We start from the raw sequence: 25,528 nt of genomic DNA, 5'->3' as shown, positions 1-25,528 counted from the left end.
CTTTCTTATGACTCCAAGAAACAACATAATGTGTCAATGAAGAAACGTACTGTAGTTATTTTTCTTATGCTGTCAATATGTATCTCATACTTGAGAAAACTTGGGAGTAAATCAAACAATTACTAGTTACTTTTTTTTTCAGAGAAGCACCATTACCAGTTACTTTAGCATACTATTTTAGCATGGTAGATATCAGATATGGCTTGAAATCATGAAGTATAGGTGGGAGCAGCACGGCTATGGATGAATGTGAGATGAGAGAAGAGAAAGGGTTATTTTATACTGTGTAATTTTAAATGGAAAAAATATAACGTGATTGACGTAAAATTTCGGAAAAGATAAATCAATTTTTACTAATTATGTCTTTCCTTACGGAATTCCTTTAATTTTGGGAGGAAAGAGAAAGGGGAGATTTATTAGGTTTTTTCTCCCTTTCAATTAAGTCCTTTATTATTATTTTTACCGAATATAAGAAAGTCTCTTTGAATTTTTTCCTTGAATAATGTAAAAGTGGATTTTAATTCCCAAAATATACCCAAAAAAATAAAAATTCCCTACGTACCGTCCACGTAAGACGGTACGCGAGAAACTGTTTTTTTTTTTGTTTTATCCCAAGTAAACCGCTACTCTGAATAGCGGTTTATTTTATTTATAAACCGCTACTCTGAGTAGCGGTTTATGTGTAAAAACCGCTACTGAAAGTAGCGGCTTATAAATATAAACCACTACTCAAAGTAGCGATTTATAAATATAAACCACTACGCCCGCTACTCTAAGTAGCGGTTTACTTGGGCAAAATAAGCACATATCAAACTCAAGTTGATTAATAAACCGCTACTTGAAGTAGCGGTTTACAAGTGCCGAGATTTTTTTTTCTCAACTATTTTTTTATTTTTTTTTTTTATTTTTTTTTTTTTTTTTTTTATGATTTACAATTGTCCCTCCCCTTTTCATTTTCCCGATTCACTAAATAAGAATAGTTTTTGAACATGTGCAATGCACAAATTTTTTCAACATAACATGAACGGTGAACCTTGTTATTGTTATTTTCATATGGTGCCAACTGCCATGTGTTATTGAGGGATGAGGGTAGCAACTAGCAAGTTAGACACAAGATTTAATAGCATCATGATTATAATGGTTTTTAATTTTGTGTAAATGAGCTACCAAGGCTATGTTCAGTTAAACTTATTTTTGCTTATTTCTTGCACAAGTCATAGTTGTTTGTATATCTTAATTTATTTTATATGAAAAAAGAGAGTTGAGTCTGCCGACTTCTCAAATGTGAAATATTTTTTTAAAGGGAAAGTGTGAAACATTGTATAAGTACTCTTATAAATTAATAACTTGGGTTATATAATTATTTTTAGTAATAATTATTATTATTATGATTATAATTATTGTTGTTGTTCTTATAATAATGATAATAATTATTATTATCACTAATAATAAAAGTTGTGTAAAAATTGTAATAAAAATAAAATGATAATAATAGTAATACTAAAAATAAGATCTTATAATGTATTGCATAATAATGAATTACAAAGATAGCTTGGATGGCTATGAAAGGAAAGCTTAAAACTAGAGACAAGTTGATGAGTCTTGGAGTACGTAGGGAGAGCAATTGTGCCTTGTGTGAACAAGCTACTGAAGACAGTCATCACCTATTCTTTAGGTGCCCTTTCAGCAAGAGAGTGTGTCATGGTATTATGCAGTGGTTAGGAAAACAAAGCTCTGCAACTGAATGTGTGTACACACAATGGAAGAAGTGGGGCGGGAACCATGGCAGTAAGAGAAGACAGAAGATAGAAGATAGGGTATGCTACACTGGCAGCTGTTGTTTATGAAGTTTGGAGGGCTAGGAACAATGCAATTTGGAATCTCAAGGTTCCTTGTCCTAGTACTGTTATCAGGTATATTCAGAAGACTGTGTGTACTAGCAGGTGAATAGTAAATGGTCTAGAGAAGATATAGAATGGCTAGACAAACTTGAACTAGATGCAAGATATAATTGATTAAGGTGTGAGTATTGTATCACTCAGTAGTGTACTGGGTATGCTGTGTATTGGTAGTTAGTAGGGTGTGTTTCTGTTGTTTTGGTGTTTGCTGATGTTTTGCTCTCTGTAATTGGTGGTACTAATCTGTTTTTGGTATAATATTTCTTACATTTTACCAAAAAAAAAATAATGAATTACAAAGTAATAATATATTTTATAAAAGATAAGATCTTGTAAATCAGATCAGATCAGAAAAAATAAGGGCTTGTTCTCTTCGGCATAAAACAGCTGGACTGAACTGAACTGAACTGATCTGAACTGAATTGAACTGAACTGAACTAAACTGATCTGAACTGAACTGAACTGATCTGAACTAAACTAAACTGAATTGAACTGAACTGAATTAAACTGAACTGAACTGAAATGAATAGTGATATGTGAGAGTAAAAGTATTGTCAAGAGCTGAACTGAACTGAACTGATCTGAACTGAATTGAACTGAACTGAAAATAAGCTGGGGAAAACAGGCCCTAAGTTCATATCAGATCAGATAAGTTCAGATCAAAAAATTTCAGGTGAACTAAACATAGCCTAAATGCAGTGATGTAATCGAAATTCAGTTTCAGGTCTTATATACCATCCCATAAGACTTTACCAACTTAATTAATGGTAGTTATGTAACAAAGAACTTAATGACGAAATTTAAATTTATTTTGTTTATCCATGGTTAGGTTACGGAAAATTATAAAATTTTGTAGTAACCATTACTTATTTTATCGGATTAATGGTTAAAACATAACATAACGCCAAGTTTAGGTACTGATTTAGGTATTTAGATTTTTATGACAAACTTGAGAGCCTGCCATACTAGAGATAATTCAATTATTTCATTATACAAAATATAGGTAATTTCGTAGCACATTAAGAAAAATACATTGACAACACCTGAACACCCCCATAATAATGCAATAGGAGCAGTTAATGGCAATATCCCGACTGGTAATACACAGAGTCAGAGACTGATGATTTTCCAGCAACCTCAATCATTTTAAGACCTCTTCCATAGTAACAAACCGACCCTGCTCAATCGAAACTTGTGCAGCGACTCCAATAGCTACCGAAACCAGTCCATCTATTAAGTCCACCTCAGGTGCCTTGGTGCCTTTATTCCTGATGGCATACAAGAAGTTTAGGTGCTCCAAGAAGCTTGAACCATGATGCAATCCGTCATACCTGTAACATAATGTCAAAGTAGCAGTATTTAGAAAAATAGTCTAAAACATTATGTTACCAATAGAAAAAGGCTAAATGGAGAGCTTATGGTCGAACGAACAGAGAAGAGGAATTGGTGGGGAACCACTTCAAGTAGATTTACCAAATTTCCCCCTCTCACTTGTTCGTTGGAGAGCCATGCTCGAAATAGCCGGACTCTGATCAGAATCGGTCAATACATCACGAGGCAATAGGATTCAGAAATAGAGCAGTTTACTTTATTCGTTTATCTACTGTTTGTATAGTTTGCACACCATCCCTGCCTGCCACTCGGGTACCAAACTTCACAATGCCCTCTGGGACAAAAGCCTCACCCTGTTGGAGATACCCATAGATTCAGTAGTATAATAATGAAAACATCAACTTGGAAAATTAAACTTAAATTGTGGACTGAATTCAGCATTTAGGTATTACCTTTCCTATATCACCAACAACGGATATTTCTTGTTCATTTTTGCTTCCTTCCGCGAACATGCACAAGTCAAGCATACCTCGTGAACCATTGTCAAACTCCACAATAACATATGCGTTGTCAATGATATCAGGTACCTGTCTCCAAGCCCCAAGGCAATGGCATTGTTATGGTCTCTACATTGCAATTTTCACAATGAGCATTTTTGGAATTTGACTACCATAGTCCAGAGAATTAGGTCCTGACGTTATACTATGCAACAAATATAATTAGTTAAAAATCAAGTGTCAGAGAAGACGCAAAGTAACTTCGTGTTATGAACTGATGCAAAGGGGGAGGGGTTTTTTAGGTATGTTCGTTAAGGGTAGCTTGAGGACTGAGTAAGTTAGAGAGTTAGTAGGGAAGAAACTCTATAAATAGATAAGATTAAGGAGAGAGGAATTAGGATGAAAATATTGGAGAGTTTGGTGGGTTAGTTTTGGGAGAGAAACAAGCCTTCGAAAGCCTATTACTATGTTTATTTTTTGCTGTAAATTTCAAGATTAGCAACCAAATATCAGCTTTAGTCTTCAATTTTCATCTTTAATCTACCCTAACAATATGTCAATATCAGTCCATTACACTCCAACACTTAACCATTTATCATCACCGTTCTGAATAGTGCAAACTGTAAGCACTAGCTCCACTTAATGTGTTATCTTACGTAATTTCCTCGTCATCAACGTAGCAAATATCACATTCTCATTCCCTTGATATCCCTGTATTGATCCACTTTATCAACTAAGTAATACCCCAGCCATGATGGGAAAAAAATTACGAAAAGTTGCACACTAATTAACTACAACAGATCTAATTTCCAATGCAGTCATTTATTAAGAGACCTGACCAATCATATAGCAGCAGTAATTAATATTTATAACATAAAGACATAAAGAATATATCTTTATTAGATTAATTTTAAAAAGGGTTATGCTATATGCAGCCCTAAGGGCTGCATATAAGACATAAATACATTGCTTAAAATGAAATTTAGTTGTGAATTTATGACAAAAGTTTGCATTAATCTATGTAATAAATTATCAGTTAATGCTTGTTATTTTCATTTTTAGCTTCTTATGTGCAACCCTTAGGGCTGCATTTAGCTTTTTCCTTTTAAAAATCACATATTTGAGGAATTTCAGTGAGCAAATGATTACCTTCCCATCATAAACTTCGTCCTTGTGATTAACATCCATGGCACCAGAAGCCATCACACGAACAGGATTTGCACCCGCAAACAATCTCATGAGATCAAAGAAATGACAGCACTTTTCCACTAAAGTACCTCCTGAGTTAGCATTGAAACGATTCCAGTTGTTGACCTATAATATGGTCAATAAAACAAGATAAAACACTAACAAGGATTACAGTGAGGGTCTGATTGGTTCGCGAATATCGCAGCACTACTGACCTTAACCAAGAAAGGAAACCTATGCTCTCTTATCGCCACCATTCTGATTGGACCTACTTCTCCAGCCTTGATGATTTCTATCAGCTTGGCAACTGGAGGCATGTATCTGTACTCTAAACCTACTTGCACCATTATATCTGGTCTTTTCTTGGCAGCATCTACCACCTGACAAATAAAGCTAGATTATGGAGATACTATCAAATGGAATGAGGAGTCTGGTGTAACTATCTATTAAATTTAGTGCAGAGTGTAGAATTTCAGTATTGTGTGATGAAATTCCATATACCAAAGTCATACAAACACTAGGTCAAGAGTCTGGTAAGAGCACAGATCCCACGTATCGTAATCGGCATTCTTCTGGTAATTTACTTTATATATGTCATGTAGTATTTAATTGTCAAGTCCATTTGTTCTCTATAGGGCAATTTGCAGTTTTGGCATACATTGGACTCAATCAAGTACCTCCTTAACCATCCTTAATTATATTCTAATCTGTTGTAAACAAGTAGGCCAATAAGTCACATTTAACGTCAATGTCATCTGTAAGACGCCGTGTGGTAGGGTGTAAAACATCTTCCTAGAAAATTGTTTTCCTCTATTTTCTGTTTTACATTATTTGGATGGTAAAGGAGTATAAAATCATTGTTCCTTGGAGTAAAATTACTCACCCAATGATGGAAAACCATTTTCGCTTCAAGATGAAGGTAAAATTGTTTTCCTTATATTTCTTGTACACTCCTCTCACTACCTCCTTCCTTTCCCTTTCATTTTCCTTTCATTTCATCATTTGTCTTACATAGAACCAAACAACGGAAAACTAATTTTGAAATTGTGTTTTCCATTGTAAATTGTTTTCCATGAAAATCATTTTACACTGAAAATGTTTTACGCCCTACCAAACGGAACCTAAGTGTAAAGTTAGAAGGATTTGTTCACAATTTGGGCAGCTAACTACATACATCTATTGCCCTCTTCCACCTGCCTGGTAAGGAGCATCAGATGAGTAATGGTTCCATGGGGCTTCCAGAGATCAATACAATTTCTCGCGACTCAGTTCTGTGTGATGATAATGACCAATTGCAATGAATTTATAAGTACCTTTGTGAGCTAAGTGCCATGCTAATTGTCCAACACTGTATTATCTTCTCCATTTTTCATTACAATCTAATGTTCTATTACCTCTTTAAAGAAAGCGTCTAATGGAAATTTCGAAGAAAAATACTTGCTTAGAAAGTAGTTCCACTACAGCACTACCAAGGACATGAACATGTGACTTTCCGTGCAAAATCTTTTAACAAAAATAGGCCGTAGTAAGGGTATGTTCAGTTGACCTATTTCTTGAACTATTTTTGTTGGAATATATAGTTTAGTATAAGTTTGTTAGTTAGTTTCCTTAATTTCAGTTAGTTTGTTATTAGATTTTTTTTTTTTTTTTTTTTTTTTTTTGGTGAACAAGAGAATTCAATTACATATCCATATCAAGATCCGTACAAATATTAAGGTTCATACAATCCGACTTTAAAAGGTCCCTACAATAACTCGGGGGGGATGGGAGAACCCTAGTTACAACACAAGCCATATCCGAAGTCCTACAGTTTCTTGCCAAAGCATCCGCCGTTCTGTTTCCCTCGCGCCGACAGTGTTTAATCTGAATCTCTGGGAATCTCGTGCGCCACTGCCTGCAAGCATTAACCATATTTGCCACTTTGTCAAATTCTTTCCTGTGATTAACCAGATCTACAGCTTCTTTGCAATCGGAGTATATAATGGAGCGATTTAGGTGGTGAGCCTCCACTATATATAATGCCTCCAAGATCCCTAGTAACTCAGCTGCAAGAGAATCATTAGTGTAAACTTTTTTCCCCCAACCCAGGACCCATTTTTTCTCGTGATCCATGACCACCCCCCAAGGCCAGCTACAACAAGAGGACTAATAAAGGAAGCGTCAACATAGATACATAGGAATTCTCGAGGTGGTACATCATGGTCTCCTTGTAATACCTAGCATGCTCGTATCCTTAATTGACAGAATGTAGTCTCTAGCACCTCCACTAGCTTTAAAGCTAATGACTTGGATCGGGATGGGTGAAGGTTCTTAAACACACACTGATTCCTATCCTTCCAGATTTCATAACATGTGTATGGGAACACACATTTCCAAGGGATACCGCGAAAGGATTTGTTGGAGCTCATATTTTCCTTAAGCCAACTTCTGAACTCATCCTCGTGAATCTGAGGGGTGTTTGGGAGGTTCCAGATTTCCGCACTTTTCTGACACGTCTTAATTATGTGATGAGAATCTTCCCCCAACTCCTGACACCGAGGGCATGAGGAATCTTGTGTAATTCGACGTATAGTGAGAAGGTGCCTGTGGGGAATACGGTCATGCCACAATAACCATATAAAGAATTTAATTTTTGGTTCCATGAAACCTTCCCAGATCCAAGATAGATCGGAGGTGTCATGATGAGAAGGGAGTTGGGCCTTATAAGCAAGACCGAGAGAGAAACCCGAGCTAGTGACAAAGGATGAGGACATAAGGTCACTTACATCATTTCGGTTTGGCGGTGGAATAGATAGGATCCGGTGAAGGATATGGTCCGGCAGATCTATGGTAAGGTTTTCTATATCCCAAATTCCATTCTTGATCACACTTCCAACTTTCCTATAGCTCTCTTCCATCGAGAGAGGTCCCTGAATCCACCCACGTATAGGTCCTATAGATAACCAGTCATCATGCCAAAACTCTATACTCGCACCATTCCCTAGACTCCACATGCTAGTCTCCTTGAGAAGTTCCCACCCCTTGCCTATGTTTTTCCAAAGATTAGAACCATTTCTAAATTGGGTAACCCTATCATTATGAATGTACTTCGAGATTATACACTCCTGGGCTAAGTTGTTTTGACCTTGTGAAACTTTCCAACCTAATTTGGCCATGTAGGCTCTATTGGTGAACTTTTGGTTTCTTATTCCCAATCCCCCCTGCTCCTTAGGAAGAAAAGTGGTCTCTCTATTCACTAGGTGAAGTTTCTTTTGGCTATTCTCCTCTCCCCATAAGAAATTATTACACAATTGGTCCAAGTCATTCAAGTTTTTATAGGAAGATGAGTTGCTTGCATGTAATAAGCTGGCATTGACAGAGAGTGGACTTAATAAGACACAATCTGCCGGCTTTGGACAAGAATTTGGTTTTCCACTTAGCTAGTTTGGCCCTAACCTTATCAACAACAAACTGTACTTGGGTGCTGTGGGTCTTTTGTGAGATATAGGAAGGCCTAGATACATCCCAAGGGTTTCATTTTCACAAACCTTCAACGTATCCTGGAAAAGGGTTCGGTGCTCACTTGTGGTGTTTGGGGAAAAATTAGCTTGCTCTTGGTTTCATTAATCTTTTGACCTGATACTTGACAAAACTGATCTAGACCTGTCTAACCATCAATGCTGTGATTCATCCACCTCCAAAAAGGATAAGGTCATCAGCAAACATTAGGTGGGATATGGGAATTTTTCGTTTTCCTACCCTAAAGGGGCTCCATACTTTTTCCTGGCAAGCTTCATTGATCATTTGGGTGAGTGTTTCTAGGCATATATTGAATAGGTATGGGGACATAGGGTCGCCTTGTCTCAAGCCTCTAGAATGTTTAAAACTCTCAGATTTCCTACCATTGATCAGGATTGTAGATGAAGCTTTGGAGACACAATCCATAATTAGTTTGATAGATTCATTGTCTATGTGTAGGTCCTGAAGGCATTTTCTAACGAAACCCACTCGACCCTATCATAGGCCTTTTCCAAGTCAATCTTTAGAGCAAACCACCCCCATTTGCCCTTTTTCACGTTCATTGAATGAAGGATCTCTGATACAACTACTAAGTTAATGTCTGGGCCCCTACCTTGATAAAGCTATTTTGGTTCGGGGAGATCCAATCAGGGATTAAGGGTTTCATTCGATTGACTAAAATTTTAGTGACAAGCTTGTACAGGGTATTGCACAGACTAATAGGGCGAAATTGTTTCACTGTTTCCGGCGATGCTTGTTTAGGGATGAGGCAAATTAGGGCTTGACATAGTTGTTCAGGAATTTTCCCGTCCCTAAACCATCGTTGAATATTTCTACACACCTCTGTACCCACCACTTCCCAGGTCTTTTGAAAGAATATAGGGTGGAAACCATCCGGCCCCGGGGCTTTAAGCGGTTTCATATCAAACAAGGCTCTCCTGATTTCCCTGGGTTCAGGTACGTAGCCTAAATGTATGTTTGCCTCCTGGTGAGAAAACCCTTGGCTACAAGAGACGTGTTCCGAAGTATATAAGGCTCGATAAAAGTCCTGAATTAGTCTCCTTATCCTATCTGGGTCTTGGATATCGTTTCCTACCTCATCCCTCAAGCTAAGGATCCGAGATGCATTACGTTTAATTAGCACGTTTCTATGGAAAAAAGCAGTGTTTCTTTCCCCTTCCCCAATTCTATCCATCCTACTCTTAGTTCTCCACAACAGTTCCTCTTGATCTAATGTGCTAAGAAGGTCTCTTTGGATTTCTATCTCCAAGTTTTGGTGAAAAAAAGAGAAGGGGTTGGTTTGAAGGTAGGCTTGAATCCCTTTAAGCCGAGCCAAGAGTTTGTTTTTCTTTTTGTAAATGTTCCCAAAAGTGTTTTTATTCCACTCCATTAAACTCTTTTGAAGCCCACTAAGTTTTTCATGGATATCCAACTCTTCTCCCGGCCATGATCTTCTAATCTCTTCCATAAAGTTTTCATGAAGGGTCCACATAGGTTCGAACCTAAAAGGTTTTGATCCATTAAGGTCCAGATTAGTATCTAAATTAAGGAGAATTGGGCAATGGTCCGAAGTCACTCTAGGAAGGTGCCAGATACTAGCGTTAGGAAATAAGTTAACCCATTCCGAATTAGCCCACCCCCGATCAATTCTTTCAAATATCGGATTACGCTTCCTTTTATTAGTCCAAGTGAATTTTGGCCCAGTGAACCCCAAGTCCATTAGATTACAGTTATCCATTTTCCGAGCAAATAACTCGGCCCTACTCCTACAAATAGGTCTCCCTCCCAATTTTTCCCCCTGATTTATCACCTCATTAAAATCACCTAAAACTAGCCACGGCTTATTCAAATCATTTGCAAAATTTTCCAAATCATCCCACAATTGTTTCCTTATCCTAAATTTGGTACTAGCATAAATAGCAGAAATGACAAAAGAAGTTTTAGAAGCTATTACCTCAGTTACACCGTATACTCCCTGAGCGCCATGACCCACCACTTGAAAATCCATCACGTGTGATTTCCAAAGCAGTAAGATGCCGCCCACAAAACCCACCGGGTCCACCAGATACCACGAATCAAAGCCACAGTCCCGAATAATCTCTGCGGTTTTTTCCCTCCCCACCCATGTCTCAACAAGGATCACTAGTGATGGGTGATGTTGCTGAACCAAGAGTCTGAAATTTGGCTTAAAAGAAGGCCTAGCTATCCCCCTAACATTCCAAAAGAGCATGTTCATCCCTTTGTACAATGTTGGTTTGTCGAGAAGCATCCTGAGAATCTCCTCGTTTCCTACCACCCACGGATCTGTTTCTGTCCCGGGAGAGGCCGAAGTAGTGTTTTGTTATTAGATTAGTAGTTATAAATACATGTATTTGTACTCATTTCAATATACATCAGAATAATAGAATCTCTGTATTTTTCCTTTCTCTCTCCTCTCTTTGTTCAAAGCTCAACAACAATGGTTACTCTTTTCTTCTTCTTCCCTCCTTAACCTCTCAATTTTAACAATTTTAATTCTTAAATTGAATCATGAGTTGTAACAAGAATAAAACCAATCCAAGCTAGAAACCTTTAATATGACGAATTGTAAGCTTAATTATACTACTCAACAGCCTTGACCTCTTGATATTATACATGACACGATTACCAGCTTAACCAATTTTTAATCATGTTTTAAGTATGTAATTATTATATTTGTACCTTTTAAATGTTGAGTTTTTCTTAATATATTTTAATAGAATGGAAAAAAATGCGTATTAAGTTCGGAAAATAATACCAACGCGGGGCGACGCCCAAACCCATAATATATTAAAAATCGTTCCTAAACAAGTTCATGTGATCCATGTATAATAAAAAAAGTTAAAAATTGCAAAGTATAAGTTTTAATCCCGTCTCAAATTCATATACTAAAGTTTAACCAATAGACCAAGATGTATTTAGTGTTATTATTTTAAAGTACAATATTAATAAATGAATTTTTTTCTTACTCGTGTTCTAACATATGGAATGATTTAGTTGTATTTAGTGTTATTATTTTAAAGTACAATATTAATAAATGAATTTTTTTCTTACTCGTGTTCTAACCAATAGACCAAATTGTATTTAGTGTGTGTTTGAATGATATAGTGAGTTTCTGCATGATATAGTGTGTCTGAATGATATAGAATGATATAGTGGATTTCTGCATAATACGGTGGGTTTTTGCATAATATAGTGGATTTTCAGTAATGATATGTTTGTTTTGCCTGGTGCACACTAATGTTAACGTGAACCGGGTCCACACAAGTCAAATTGCTAGTTATAATTAAAATTATGTGTAGAAAGTTTACCTGTTTACAATGTGGTACAGTAGTACAAAGAGGCTTCTCGACCAGAACATGATGAGGCTTAGGATGGGCAATAATGTCCATAAGAATTTGATAATGAGTCATGTTTGGAGATGACACAATTACCACATCACACAACCCACTGTCCAACAACTCCTTATGCCCTGAAAACACCTTTCAGATCCAAACACATCTCATCAAAACCAAACAATTCATTACAAAACAGAGAAAAAAAAAAGAAGAAGAAATTTAGAAGTTAGATGGTAAAATTACGTGAAGAGGCCAATTGAAGGAGTGGGCAAGATGAAGGGCGGAGTCGAAAGAAGGAGGGTGAGGATCGGCGGCGCATACGACGGAGACTCGATGATCACGGAGGTGGTAGAGGTTGATAAGGTGTTCTCTTCCCATCATTCCTAGTCCTATTATTCCATACTTTACTGTCTTCTCTTCTTCTTCTGCTGCTGCTGCTGCTGCCGCCATTATTGTGTGTGCGCGCGCGCTGATTGTTTGTGTGTTGTGTATTTAGTTGAGTTTTGACAGAATTTTGTACAAATTTTCGGTCAGAGTGGATCTGCCATTTTGGTAGCTTGTAGTGAGTACTGAGTAGTGACTATTTACTTGCCAGGTGCGACTCGGATAATTTGAGGAGGAATTGTTGAAAAAATAGCTGTTTGGATAACACGAAATCAGAAATGCATTGTCGTCTATCAATTACTGAGAAAGGCTTGGTAACCAACTGTTTGAGTCCAAAAAAAGACTCAAACACCCAAAAAACATACAATGGTACCATTATAACCTGACATTGGTATCAAATTGTTATCAGGACTGGTACCAAGGTATTAATATTTTCGGAGAATGGTACCATTATAACCTAGCATTGGTACCAAGCAAATCCTTGCCACACGCGCATGAAATCTTCCAACGCATAAAATGACCAAATTACCCCCGTTTGAGTCCCCTAAAAGACTCAAACGGTTGGACGCCAAGACAAGCTCATCAATTACCCCCCAGCTTTTATTAATTTACCCATTTCTATGGTGCATATTTGTCCAGACAAATTTGAAACATAATATCTATAATTATAAATACGAAAAATTTACAAAAAGTTGATATTATGCCATTGATTTATATTGCAAACTAGTTTTAGGACCTGTGCATAATGCACGGGGTGTATTTATTGCTTTATAACATAATTAAGGAATAAAAAAAAATAACAATGATGCAAATAACGCATCATATCATCATATATGAGTGATAAAAAACGTTAATTACATATATAACCTTTTAAATCAATCTATATGTTTGCAAGCACTTCTTTGTAAACTACATGTGTTGTACTTGTACGCACACCGTGTTCTTTATCAAAAGGGAGGATCTTGAGACCTTTTTTTGCTCGTAACTCTGACAATAACAACATTAAATTGGTCATGGCTGAAAATAAGTCTCGGGAGATACAGGCCTACATGAGACAAAGATTGTCCTTGACTTTTATTTATAGTCATAGCAAAACAAACCATTAAAGGAAATTGACGTCTCTAAAATCTGATAGGAAATTTGGTGGAGTCCGACGGGATCTATGTCATTCTTGGAATAAATACTTTTGCTCCCACATTGTTTCCGGAAATAACAGTAGCTTCAATAACACGATTGCCTAAATGATTGAGGATTAACCTCGTGCCATTACATAATCTAAATGTTTGATCAATATTCCTTAGAAGCATAACTGGCGCACCAACCTTTAATCGTATGGTATGATTTGGGAGACCTGAGCATCTTATTGTATTGAGGAATTCAGTAGAGTATATTTCATTGACTCCAAAGTTTCCTTCCTCTTTGCTTATAACATCCGAATTGAAATAGCTCTTCTCCAGGAAGGGTAGATAGAACATGATCATTTATTATCTCCACTATCTCAATTGTTGGGGCCAAACACTAGTAGAATAAATGCTTATTGATGCGGTCATTAAATGGCTCATTGCGGCGGTTTGACCGCGCATCAATTAAAGGCGCGACGATAGGTAATTAACCTATTGTTGTGGTTTTTGACCGCAGCAATAGGCCAAGCTATTGCTGTTGTTCCTAACCAAAACTGCAGCAATAAGTTTATTTTTTATTAAAAAATACATATTGTTGCGGTTTTGACTAGGAACCGCAGCAATAAATTTGACTTATAGCTGCAGTTGTTGCCCAAAACCGCAGCAATAAGTACTGGTACAGGTAAAAAAAAAATTTGCATTTCGCAATTAAATTTGAAAGATTAAAACAAGGCAACTAAAAATAAATGAAAAAACAACAATTACAACTAAATGATTCATTACAAAAAATACAATACAAACAAAAAATATATTTAAAAAAATAAGAAATTGAAAATTTAAAGAAATTCTAAAACGAAAATAGAAAAAAAAATCTACCAACAGATCTTAAAAAACGAAAAAAATCCTAAAAAAAAATCTACCAACAGACCTAAAAAAATCGAAAAAAAAAACAAAAAATCCTAAAAAAAATCTACCAGTAAATAGAGAGCCACCACCCGTTTGAAGTCGTTGCGAGCCGAAGCATACCGGCAGTTTTATCTAAAAAAAACGAAAAAAAAAAAAAAAAAAAAAAAACAGAAACTGCTGAAATAAAAAAAATGGAGGCCGAAAATAACTTTGCTTCGTCGAAGGCCAAAAATATAGGCTGAAGTGCTGCGCGTTTATCGTTTATCGTTTCGCGTTTCGCCATGGTGGTTTCTTCTCGGTGAGGATGAAAGAGATCGAAGTGCGAATGGCCGAAAATAGAGGCTGAAGTGTTGCGGTTTACTTTTGAAATTCAAATGTATATATAGACACTGAAAATCATACGATCAACAAAATAAGATTTCACATTCAAATTATATACAATAAATAACTTTAAAAATGCAATTTAAAAATAATAATAATAATAATAAAAATGATAACAATAATAATAATAATAGCGATAATAATAATATTAATAATAATAATAATAATAATAATAATAATAATGATAATAATAATAATAATAATAGCGATAATAATAATAATAGCAATAATAATAATAATAATAATAATGATAATGATAATAATAATTATAATAATAATAATGATAATAATAATAATGATAATAATAACGATGATGATGATAATAATAATAATAATAATAATAATAATAATAATAATAATAATAATAATAATAATAATAATAATAATAATAACAATAACAATAATAATAATAATAATAATAATAATAATAATAATAATAATAATAATAATAATAATAATAATAATGATAATGATAATGATAATGATAATGATAATGATAATGATAATGATAATATTAATAATAATGATGATAATGATAATGATGATAATGATAATGATAATGATAATGATAATAATAATAATGATAATGATAATGATAATGATAATGATAATAATAATAATGATAATGATAATGATAATGATAATGATAATGATAATGATAATAATAGCGATAATAATAATAATGATGATAATAATGATAACAACAACAACAACAACAATAATAATAATAATAATAATAATAATAATAATAATAATAATAATAATAATAATAATAATAATAATAATAATATTGATAATGATAATGATAATGATAATAATAATAATAATGATAATAATAATAATAATAGTAATAATGATGATAATGATAATGATGATAATGATAATAATAATGATGATGATAATAATAATAATAATAATAATAATAATAATAATAATAATAATAATAATAATAATAATAATAATAATAATAATAATAATAAGGACGATGCCTAACATACCAGCCCTAACTCGACCAAATATTTTGCGATCTTTTAAATCTTTCACCAGCTGGTCTAGTTTCATCTTAAAAACTCGACATATGAGGTATGTCCTATCCTCTAGTCTGAGGCCTCGTTTCTTTATGAATCTAGTGTTCTCTGGCCACTTAGGATTACACGTAAATATTATGAATAAGTCTGGATAACCATACAATCTACAAATAGCCATCGCATCATGATGGTTTTCTCTCATATAATTATGTCCTCATGTGACTGAAGTTGGCAAGAATATCGACTTCCCGTCAAAGATCCTTATGTTTCACCTCTTTCGACAACACCTCTTAAATTCTTGACATTCACGGCTCTCAAGCTCTGTTGGTTGTGTCTAAGAAAAGACAACCACTCACTAGTAGAATAAATGCTATTTGCTGTGGTTAAAAAGTGCCATATTGCTGCGGTTTTGGGCGCGCAGCAATTAAGGGGGCAGCAATAGGTAAATAATATATTGCTGTGGTTGATAGCATAAACCGCAGTAATATTATTAATTTATATCAGAAAAATCCAATATATTGTTGCGGTTTCTAGGCAAAACCGCAGCAATATTATTATTTTATATCAAAAAAATCAAGTATATTGCTGCGGTTTTTAGCCAAAACCGCAGCAATATACCCTAATATCGGGGAAAAAAAAGAATTTTTTTTTTTTGCATTTGCCCATTAAATTTTGTAATATTAAAATCAAACAACTAACATCCACTAAATTCGCATACAAACTACAGATGAAATGACATGAATCTCATCAATATATAACAATGAAAAATCTAATTACATGAATATTACAAAACAATAAGATGAAAAGGCAACAAAAAAAATCTAAACATAACAATAAACAGATCTAATAAAAAAAAACGAACTAAAACAAAAAATAAAAAACAACCATGGAATGGAGGCCGAAAACCAACTACATTAAAACTTAAACATTAAAAAATGGAGATTTAAACCAACCAGATGCAAACTACGAATGAAGATGTACAAATCTAAATTATATAACCTATTGAACAGAAATTCGAAATTATGAACCCAAAAATTTACATATCTAAAAAAAACAAAAATAACGAAAAAAAAGGAAAAAAAAAGTGGATCTAAATTCCGACCGGTGTTGACAGTGACGAACACGAGCGAACGAACCGGAGCAATGAACGAACCGGAGCGAGGAAATAACACGAGTGCACACGAACGATATCTGGAACGGAGAGTGAGGAACGAGTGACGAAGCGAAGCGTCGGTGTTGCGACGACCGACGTTGGATCGGAGAGTGAGGAACGAGTGATGAAGCTCGCCGGCGAATAATGACGACAGATTAGGAGTGAGAAAGAGAGAGGAGTGAGAGAGATTATAGAGGAGAGATGAGAAAATATAGGAGTGAGAGAGATGAGAGGTTGATAGCAGCGTGAGAGAGTGTGAGAGGTTGAAGAGAGAGAGAAAGAGAGGCGTGTGGTGACTGGTGAGGAAAATAAAAAACCCTAAGTATAAGGCGTGTGGTGAGGAAATGCGTCTTTTATACTGTTTTCTAATATTTTTAAATAATGTTGCTGCGGTTTTTTACTAAAAAGTTATTTTTTAATATTATTTTATTATATTGTTGCGGTTTTTACCAAAACCGCAGCAATATTTCGGTCAAATAGTCAACTTTTTTTTCAAAAATTTTCCAGTAGATACTATATTGCTGCGGATTTAGGCCAAAACCGCAGCAATATCTTTATTTTATATTTATTTTTTCTTTTCACGTGCTATATTGTTGCGTATGAGTAAAACCGCAGCAATACCACCGCATCAAATAGCATTTATTCTACTAGTGACCTTTCAGCTTCAATCATTGTGTAAGCATCTACTAAGAATTGTTGTAACAACCTCCGAGATAACAGTATTGATGCAGCTTCCAAAGCTCGATCTTGTATCTGTATGCAAAGAACTCACGCATTGGGAGTTTAAATCTCTTTCCTATTGAACCGTATGTTGGAGTCTTATCTTATGCATAATATCTGTTCTAAATCCATTTTCTTCATATGGAAATAATGGTGGATATTGCATAGCGAGGTATGTAAGAAGGATGAAGCTCGAAAATTTGATGTAGCTTTCCACTCGGCACTCGGCACTATCAATATCTCCTACAATAAGTGCATCAACTTATGATGGCGTTGGCAAATTGTAAGTTCTTCCATCATACTCTCTTTTTCCAATAAGTTTTAATTTCAAATTCTCACACGTGTTAGGTGTCAACCTATCCCTAGCCAATCTAAAATTATGAGCTAAAGGGTTATTCTGATTTGTCATATCTTGTAATTGTTCGGCTAAGAGATCTTCAAACTTATCGGGGTTTGATGTACTGGTAATACATATAGAAAAAATAAGTTACCATGTGAAACAAAATATACAACTTAAACAATTAAACTAAAAATGATACGTAAAGCCATTTAGTATGTTGTACCTTGCAGCTGTTTTTCTGTTCTTGATTTCATCCTCTGTATCGTATATGTAAAGCTGGAAAAACTTAGGTCGTGCACCATTAGCAAACAATAAACTAAAGTATTTATCAAGTGATGATTTTGACCACCAATTTTATAATTATATGGACAGCGACCTTTAGTTATAGGTGCAATAATTCTTCTACCCATTGATGTAAACGAATACATCGTATTATATCCTCTTATGTTTTCGAGAAAGTGATTGTTTCTATTGTGCTTCTTTTTCAATAGATCATAAAGAATGTGAGGTGGATGTTTTAGTAGAGCTAGTTGAACTTTCCCTTGCATGCAACATAACGAAAAGTTCAGCTTGATTGTTTTGTTTTTCTTGTTGACTCTCTCGTCAAACCACATTTCCGCCCCTACAAAACTCACAGACATATGTAGGGTCTCCTAAATCTGAGTAGCTCTCTGTGAAAAACAAATGCATTAATAAAATATGCGATATTAATTTTAAAGAATAAGAAAATACAACAAATAATAATAATCATTGTGAAGTTTCACGTGATTTGCAATAGGTAGTAGAAATGATATGTCAATCTGTAACGATATCCATATCATTGACGTCGTTGTCACTATTGTCTTCTGTAACACACTCATATTGAATGGTAGTATTTGCAATAGGTAGTAGAATAAGAAAAAGTTTTGGTTGAGTTTGACTTTGCTTCTTCATACTGATGTTCTGGAAAAGCAACGATTTTGTAAGTTTCTTGCAAACTGAGTGTTGGATACAATTCTAAGTACATGGAAAATATAATTTCTTTCTAATGAAGCTTGTTCTTAATCTTGTCTCTCTCTAATCCTCTGTAAATTTACAGAAAGACCAGAGGATCGATGAACTTAAATCATAGAAGAATTTCGATTTTTCATTTCTTAACTGGACACTTTTATATAATAAGTTATGTGGTTGATTTAGGTAATCAGATTTTATGGTACAGTGGTAGTGGTCTGATTGGTTCTACAAAGAGTTTTGGGAGTATCCTATAATGCTGTTAATCTGCTAAAAAAAAGCTCCTTCATAACTCAACTTTTCTTGGTTTAATTTTCTTAATCCCAAATTATATGATTTGCTTACTTTTTGATATGTATATAATTATGTCTTTTTTTTTACCCGTGGGAATCATTTCTAATTTAGCACAAGGCCCCTAAATTATACGAGACGGACCTGTTGTGTCAATTCAACATGTCTCCAGAAATCATAGAAGTGCTTATCATTTTTGCGTTTTTGTTAGTCGAAACAAATAAATGAACATAATTCGTATACCATCATGACTTTGAAAGTAGATAATGCATACCTCGACTTCTTTTTTCTAACAAAATGAGCTTTCTTTTATTTCTGGTGATATGTGAAGTAGATTGTTTCACTAAAGTAAATTTCAAATAAATTTGAGCATGAGATTTTGCATATAATTTTGTTTTATCGTTCAATAAAAATAAGAATCACTTAATTCCAAAATATATATAAATCATATATCGTTAATAACAATGCTAGTAGAATTATTGTTAGAAGTAAATGTGTCTAGCGGTGCATCAAAAGACGATTGGGAAGATGATGATTGCAACTCTAAAAATTAATAATTGATATTTCATTAATGTTAACAAAATTTACAATTGAATTAGCATATATATGTACACCATTGGAGTAGTACAAACAATACTTGAATCATTAAAAACTGTGCTCATTGAAGCTGAATGAAAAATGGATCCGTCTGAAGATAATATGAATAGATATAATAATTTTTACATTTAACTTACAATAATATTTCATATAATAAAAACCTTTATAGTGCAAATGTATACCGTTAGATGAATGACAAAAATTAGTGGAATTAAATAGGGGTTGTTGAGTCCCTAAATTAAGCGAAAACTTTTCACGTTTTTGTGACAATATTAGTTTTCTTTTTTTGTCTTGCACATCGTTGTGACAATATGTTTAATGGGGTGAACATATGGCTAGGATCTTTGGAGATGATCCAACTGCGGAGTCAGAAGATCCAGCGCTAGTAAAATCCAGCGCTACCAAAGTTGGCGCCATCATGGATATACTGGCTACCTTTATTTGGCCAAGACTACTAAATAGTTCACAAGATAAACTACTACTAGTGTGTAGGAAATGGGGGATGAAACCTCAGTCAAGGTTGTAAGGGTGGAACCAGGCCAAGACGAGTTAGAGGAAAGAATAATACACTTTAAGTGTGTGTGTCAACTATGGGAGTTATGGGTCTCACGAGGTTTCTTCCCCTGGATGTATCTCGCCCTCTAGGAGATATGCTTGGGATAATACTTATCGCAAGATGATCTTCAAGGGAAGGTTTAATTATGGTCCTGAATATGGCTATTATTTTGTTGTCATAAGATATGCAGCAGGATATGAAATCAAGAATGAAAACTACCATGCCATGGTAGGGCTTGTTTGTAGAGATCATCTCCAAAGGATCCCTATTAGAGCGTTTGATTAAAATTATAATGTTTATCTACAAATAGATAAATGTTAGTATTTACAAAATTACTTCTAAAAGTAATTTCTCAAATTTAATATGGAATGATAAATTATCAATAAAATAATTATATTTTATGGCATTTAAATAAGTTATCACGTGTCTTTTGATGCTTACTTTTTTCTAAATAAGTGCCTTCTAATTAAGCTGTTAAGAAAATAAGTGGATAAAAGTTTAGGCCTTCGTCTATATATATGTATGTAAAAACAACATATGCGAAGGTTAGGAAACAGCATATGTGAAGGGTAGGAAACAACATACGTGAAGGTCATTGATGGATTTTACTCGTCTATCTATGTTTCGTCCAATATCTCCAACATATAAACCTTATCCCTCCAAATGTTTAAATCATCATAAAGCATTGGATATTATGTCTGGAGATAAGAATGAATTCATAAAGGAAGAATCCATTAAGTGAAATACTACGATTGATAAAGTGCTTTGGCAAAAATCCTATTTACAAAAGGATCCAAAACATGTAATTAAATCTAAGGCCTTTCAAATAGGGTCAGATTTAGATTTAATGCAAGCATGTATATTTTCAAAACTTGACACAAATGACCATGTTAAATTACTTCCTTATTGGTGTGCAAATCTTGGAGTAAAGCCATCATGGAAGAAGTTTGGCAACCAGATATGCTTTAGAGATATCTCAGAAGACTCTTCGTTAAAGGAAATACAAATTAAAGAATATAAAAGTCTTTCGAATGGTGAATGGATCATCTTCAAGAGATGTAATGCAATATATATGTACATGCCAAATATGGCATAATCTTATGGTCCTTGGTTTAGATCCCTATTGGATGTTACAAAGTTATCCCATGTGATCATATCCTAGACAAACTTTCCTAATGGTTTTTACTTTGGCTAGAAGAAAAAAGAAGAAGGAATACACGATAGATTATTCTTTTCAACCAAATTTAGCCACCCAAAAGAGAGATTTGTCGATCACCTTAGAATCATGGAAGAAGCTACTTTCAGGATGTTATTAAAACAAATTGGGTATAGCCATTGAGCATATTCCTCTGCTTATAATTTGTGGGCCCTGAGCACATCACCTCACAAATCAGGGGGGTAATTCGTTACTACCATTTTTATGTTTAGATAACATTTATTGTGATACATTATATCAAACCCCAAAGGGTTTAATATTTAATGTTTATGTAAGTATGGAGGCCCAATTATACAATGAAGTCCATGATAAATAGTCAACAAAAGTCAAACAACTAGTAGCCCATAAATGAAAGTCCAGCATTCAAGAATGGTCAAGGGATATAAGTCAAGCGACGCCAAAATATAGACAAAGACGTGGTTGAAAGTTAACTTGATTATGGATCATGCAAGAATGTGGCTAAAAGGATTCAATCACTATGGCACCAGAAGATGACAGTTGTGATTTGAATCATTAGTGATCCAAATCACTTCCCTCCAAGAAGCGAGGAAGTTATACACATCTCCGTAGTATAAATACAAGAAGGAATATCAGAACAAGGACAACAAACACATCACACAACAAACGTGCAATTTACTTTCTTCTCTAGTGTAGCTTAACCTAGAGTAGCCAACCCTCTTCAGGGGTTATAATTAGTCCTTAGCCAAGAATTAGAAAAATGTATTGAGTCACAAGTTTGTTCAATCTCCAGTTTTAATCGAAATTCATGGAGGTATTCATCTTCATGTTTGTCCTTAAATTGTGCAGCCTGGTTTATCTTCATTTGTGTTATAAAAGAATCTTTCTAGAAGTTTGTGATATATGTGGGAATATTCAGCTTTAATTAATAAATTAATTATTGCATTAACTGATTCCTTTAATACTAATCGCCTGAATTTATTAGGCGTTATAGTTTAATTACATTAGGCTATAACAAAGTACGTTAGCAAGGTTTTATCTAATTAAAACCGGTAAACCCTAGGGACTAAGACTCCTGTGACATTCAATATCTAACTACTGGGTGTGCATTGACTTGTTTGCAAAGTCATCCAACTGATTTTGCACCAACAATGTCATATTAAAACACTTCAAAAAAAATCGACAGATATAGTGATAATATTATTAGAGGCAAATTATCGAACACGTGGTAGGCACAACCTATACAATTTTTTGCATATAGATTTTTTTTAGTGATTAAGGGCCTGTTCTATTCGGCATGAAACAGTTGAACTGAACTGAACTTAATTGAACTGAACTGAACTGAATTAAACTGAACTGAACTGAATAGTGATATGTGAGAGTAAAAGTATTGTATAGAGCTGAATCGAACCAAACTGAATTGAACTGAACTGAAAATAAGTTGGAGAGAACAGGCCGTAAGTTACATATGATCTAATTAAATTGAAGGAGATATGGATTTTTTATTTATAAACAAACTAGTTTTTGGACCCGTGCAAAAATGCACTGGAACTTTTTTGTTTAATGAGCATGTTTATATACCAACTACAGTAAAAGCATATAAAAGATTCTCTACGTCCACTCGATTTAATATATGTTTATGTACTACTTGAAACTCAAATAAGTTTAACCTCTATACTATATTAAATTAATAAACTTTGAACAATGTATTGAAATACAGAATAATCCTATACATATTTAACCAAAAAGAAAGCATCAATGATGCACTTTACACAGAAAGACAAAAAAATGCTCCTTTATGTTAATTATGAAATTGTTTTGCAAATACATGACACTCTTAGGTTGTAGAAGACTTATTTATATATTTCATTAGCTGTAATATTAGACATATCATGTTCTTTCTCACAAATTAGTATTATTATACACTTTCTACCCGTGACTTTAGGAATGACCACATAAAATTGGCTATGCTGAAAACCGAACTTGGGAGATACAAACCATATGTGATAGGGATATCTTTGACTTTTATTTATAATCATTGCAAAACACAATTCAAGGGAAATTTTGTTCCATTTGACAGAATGAGTGTCATACTATTCCCCTTTCCTTGACATACTCAAACCCCCTTTAAATCATTCTCTAGGAAATACCGAACATATATTTTCTACTATATATAGCTGATATAGGATCATTTTCCTTATCCAGCTAAAAAACTAACGTGATTGATTTTCTTGTTGTTGGCTCATTGAGCCACCCCGTGTCCTTGCCACCGCCTGATTGGTTGTTTTTCCATCTTTTTTTATTCTCATTTTAGTAGTGTAGTCTCCTTTTATTTGGAGCCCCTTAGCTTGAACATGTCTATGACCTCGAAGATGAATGTTCGATTATCCATGTACCACAATTAACCAAATTTAGTAGAAGAAATACGCTACCCATTGGTAGAAAATATGACTTGTTTTGTAGAAAATTAAATAATTCATAATTTACGTTTAATAAAAATGCACGGGATGAGATAGCCCGTGCAATAAAAAAAACTCAAACGGCATGAGATAAATACATCACGATTTCATTATTTGTATGATCCATGTTATTTTAAAGTCATTAATTTTACTCAAACAAAATTATGGTTTTTCTTTAAAGAATTATAAGAAATAACATAAAATTATGATTACAATATTACCAAATATCATAACTTACTAATAGAAAGTGGTCCTACTCGACCAAAATGCACACTAAACACACCTCTATTATGCAACTTAGTAAAATTAGAATTTAGCATATACTATTTTTCATATTGTTTTGCCCTACTAATGTAAACCAACCTTAAATAGAAACCACCCTCATCCCTTTCACTTTATTCCCATAGCCACCCCACTAATGATACAATAAACTTCAAAGAACAAAAATATTGACTTCAATTTATACTTGACATTCGCCTGTCTCTAGAACAAAGGGGTATTATAGACATTTATTTAGTTCCACTATAAAAATCATGATCTGAATATATAGGTGTTAAATAAGTTTAATACACCAAGTTTGGATTTGTCAATATTTAAACTTATAGTATGATAAATACGATTCGATAAGTGTCAATAAAATAACCAACCCATTTCTTTACATTTGAAAATTTCATGTGATATAATAGATCTAGTTCAATCTTGGTTATGCATTAGTTCTAGGTGATTATGCTCCACTTATGATGAAACTAATTTTAATTATGTTATAATCTTAACATATATTTATTGAGATTAAAGAGTTCTAACTTTCTACTTCTTCTCTTTTAATATATCATAATTGCATAAATGAAATCTCCTAATCATCTACAAACTTTATTTAAGTTATCAAATAGTTACCTATTTTTCTTCTCATTGAGATCTAAAGAATTCCTTAAATCTGAACCATAATGTTATGAGTTATCAACTGAACTTTCTTTGATCTTTTTTTTTTTTTTGACTAAATATATATCTTCATAATCTTGTGTTCCTTCACCAAGTGATATCTACCATTTTGTTTGATGACTCAATTTTTTAGCTTCATTGAAAAATTCTTAACTTCATACCATGTGGCTTCAAGGATTTTGTTTTAGATATAGAGAATATTATAATTCAAAAAAAAAATTAAATACATATTTATTTAATGGTTGTGTATAAATTTAATAAATTTTGATAGTCATTATTAACATCCATTTCAACCAACAATCACGATTTTCAAAATTATGAGTAGATAAAGAAAATGTTAACACAATAATCTATTATATTTATAAATGTGATCGATTCTAATGAAAGTGAATATAAGTTATCTATGGACTTTACCTACAAAAAATAAGAAAAAAGTATAATAATTGATTACATATAACTATACCTTTACCTACAAAAAATATGCATACTTACATTCCCACCTTTTTTTGCTATCATAATGTTAACTTTCACCAAACAAATTTAACGACAATCTTTCATATGGCAAGTTAAGCTCTCCCTCTTTTACAAATTAGCAACTTAGACCCGAAATTTTAGTCATAGTATATTAACCCCCACACACACACACACACCCACACACACACCACACACACATTTTATTCAATGCTCAATATGATTTAACCCAATTTTATTATATGAACA

General features: G+C 33.8%; 2 protein-coding genes and 1 pseudogene across 2 annotated transcripts; 1 reads left to right on the top strand and 2 right to left on the bottom strand.

The window, feature by feature from the left end:
* Positions 1-15,554, top strand: part of LOC130591334 (uncharacterized) — a 74,009-nt pseudogene extending 58,455 nt beyond the window's left edge.
* Positions 2,862-12,399, bottom strand: LOC125497605 (uncharacterized). The gene is made up of 7 exons (XM_048644957.2): positions 12,013-12,399; positions 11,743-11,913; positions 5,131-5,295; positions 4,877-5,041; positions 3,683-3,817; positions 3,486-3,583; positions 2,862-3,229 (listed from the first exon to the last, which is right to left on the bottom strand). Exons 1-7 carry the CDS (start codon positions 12,217-12,219, stop codon positions 3,040-3,042), a joined length of 1,131 nt encoding a protein of 376 aa, XP_048500914.1. The 5' UTR covers positions 12,220-12,399; the 3' UTR covers positions 2,862-3,039.
* On the bottom strand, positions 6,589-10,699 carry LOC130591564 (uncharacterized). Its single transcript, XM_057394964.1, has 2 exons — positions 10,368-10,699; positions 6,589-6,809 (listed from the first exon to the last, which is right to left on the bottom strand). Exons 1-2 carry the CDS (start codon positions 10,680-10,682, stop codon positions 6,774-6,776), a joined length of 351 nt encoding a protein of 116 aa, XP_057250947.1. The 5' UTR covers positions 10,683-10,699; the 3' UTR covers positions 6,589-6,773.
* Positions 15,555-25,528: the final 9,974 nt, after the last annotated feature.

Source organism: Beta vulgaris, chromosome 5 (genome assembly GCF_026745355.1).
Source record: "Beta vulgaris subsp. vulgaris cultivar EL10 chromosome 5, EL10.2, whole genome shotgun sequence".
NCBI classification, from domain to species: Eukaryota; Viridiplantae; Streptophyta; class Magnoliopsida; order Caryophyllales; family Amaranthaceae; genus Beta; species Beta vulgaris.
This window is presented reverse-complemented; position numbering and strand designations above follow the sequence as displayed.

Coding starts and splice junctions, on each gene's coding strand:
- LOC125497605 (XM_048644957.2), bottom strand. CDS start 12,219: ATGGCGGCAGCAGCAGCAGCAGCAGAAGAAGAAGAGAAGACAGTAAAG. Junction 11,914..12,012: donor CCTTCAATTGGCCTCTTCAC/GTAATTTTACCA, acceptor TGGATCTGAAAG/GTGTTTTCAGGGCATAAGGA. Junction 5,042..5,130: donor GGTTTCCTTTCTTGGTTAAG/GTCAGTAGTGCT, acceptor ACCATATTATAG/GTCAACAACTGGAATCGTTT.
- LOC130591564 (XM_057394964.1), bottom strand. CDS start 10,682: ATGCTTCTCGACAAACCAACATTGTACAAAGGGATGAACATGCTCTTT. Junction 6,810..10,367: donor GAGTATACGGTGTAACTGAG/GTAATAGCTTCT, acceptor TAATGCTTGCAG/GCAGTGGCGCACGAGATTCC.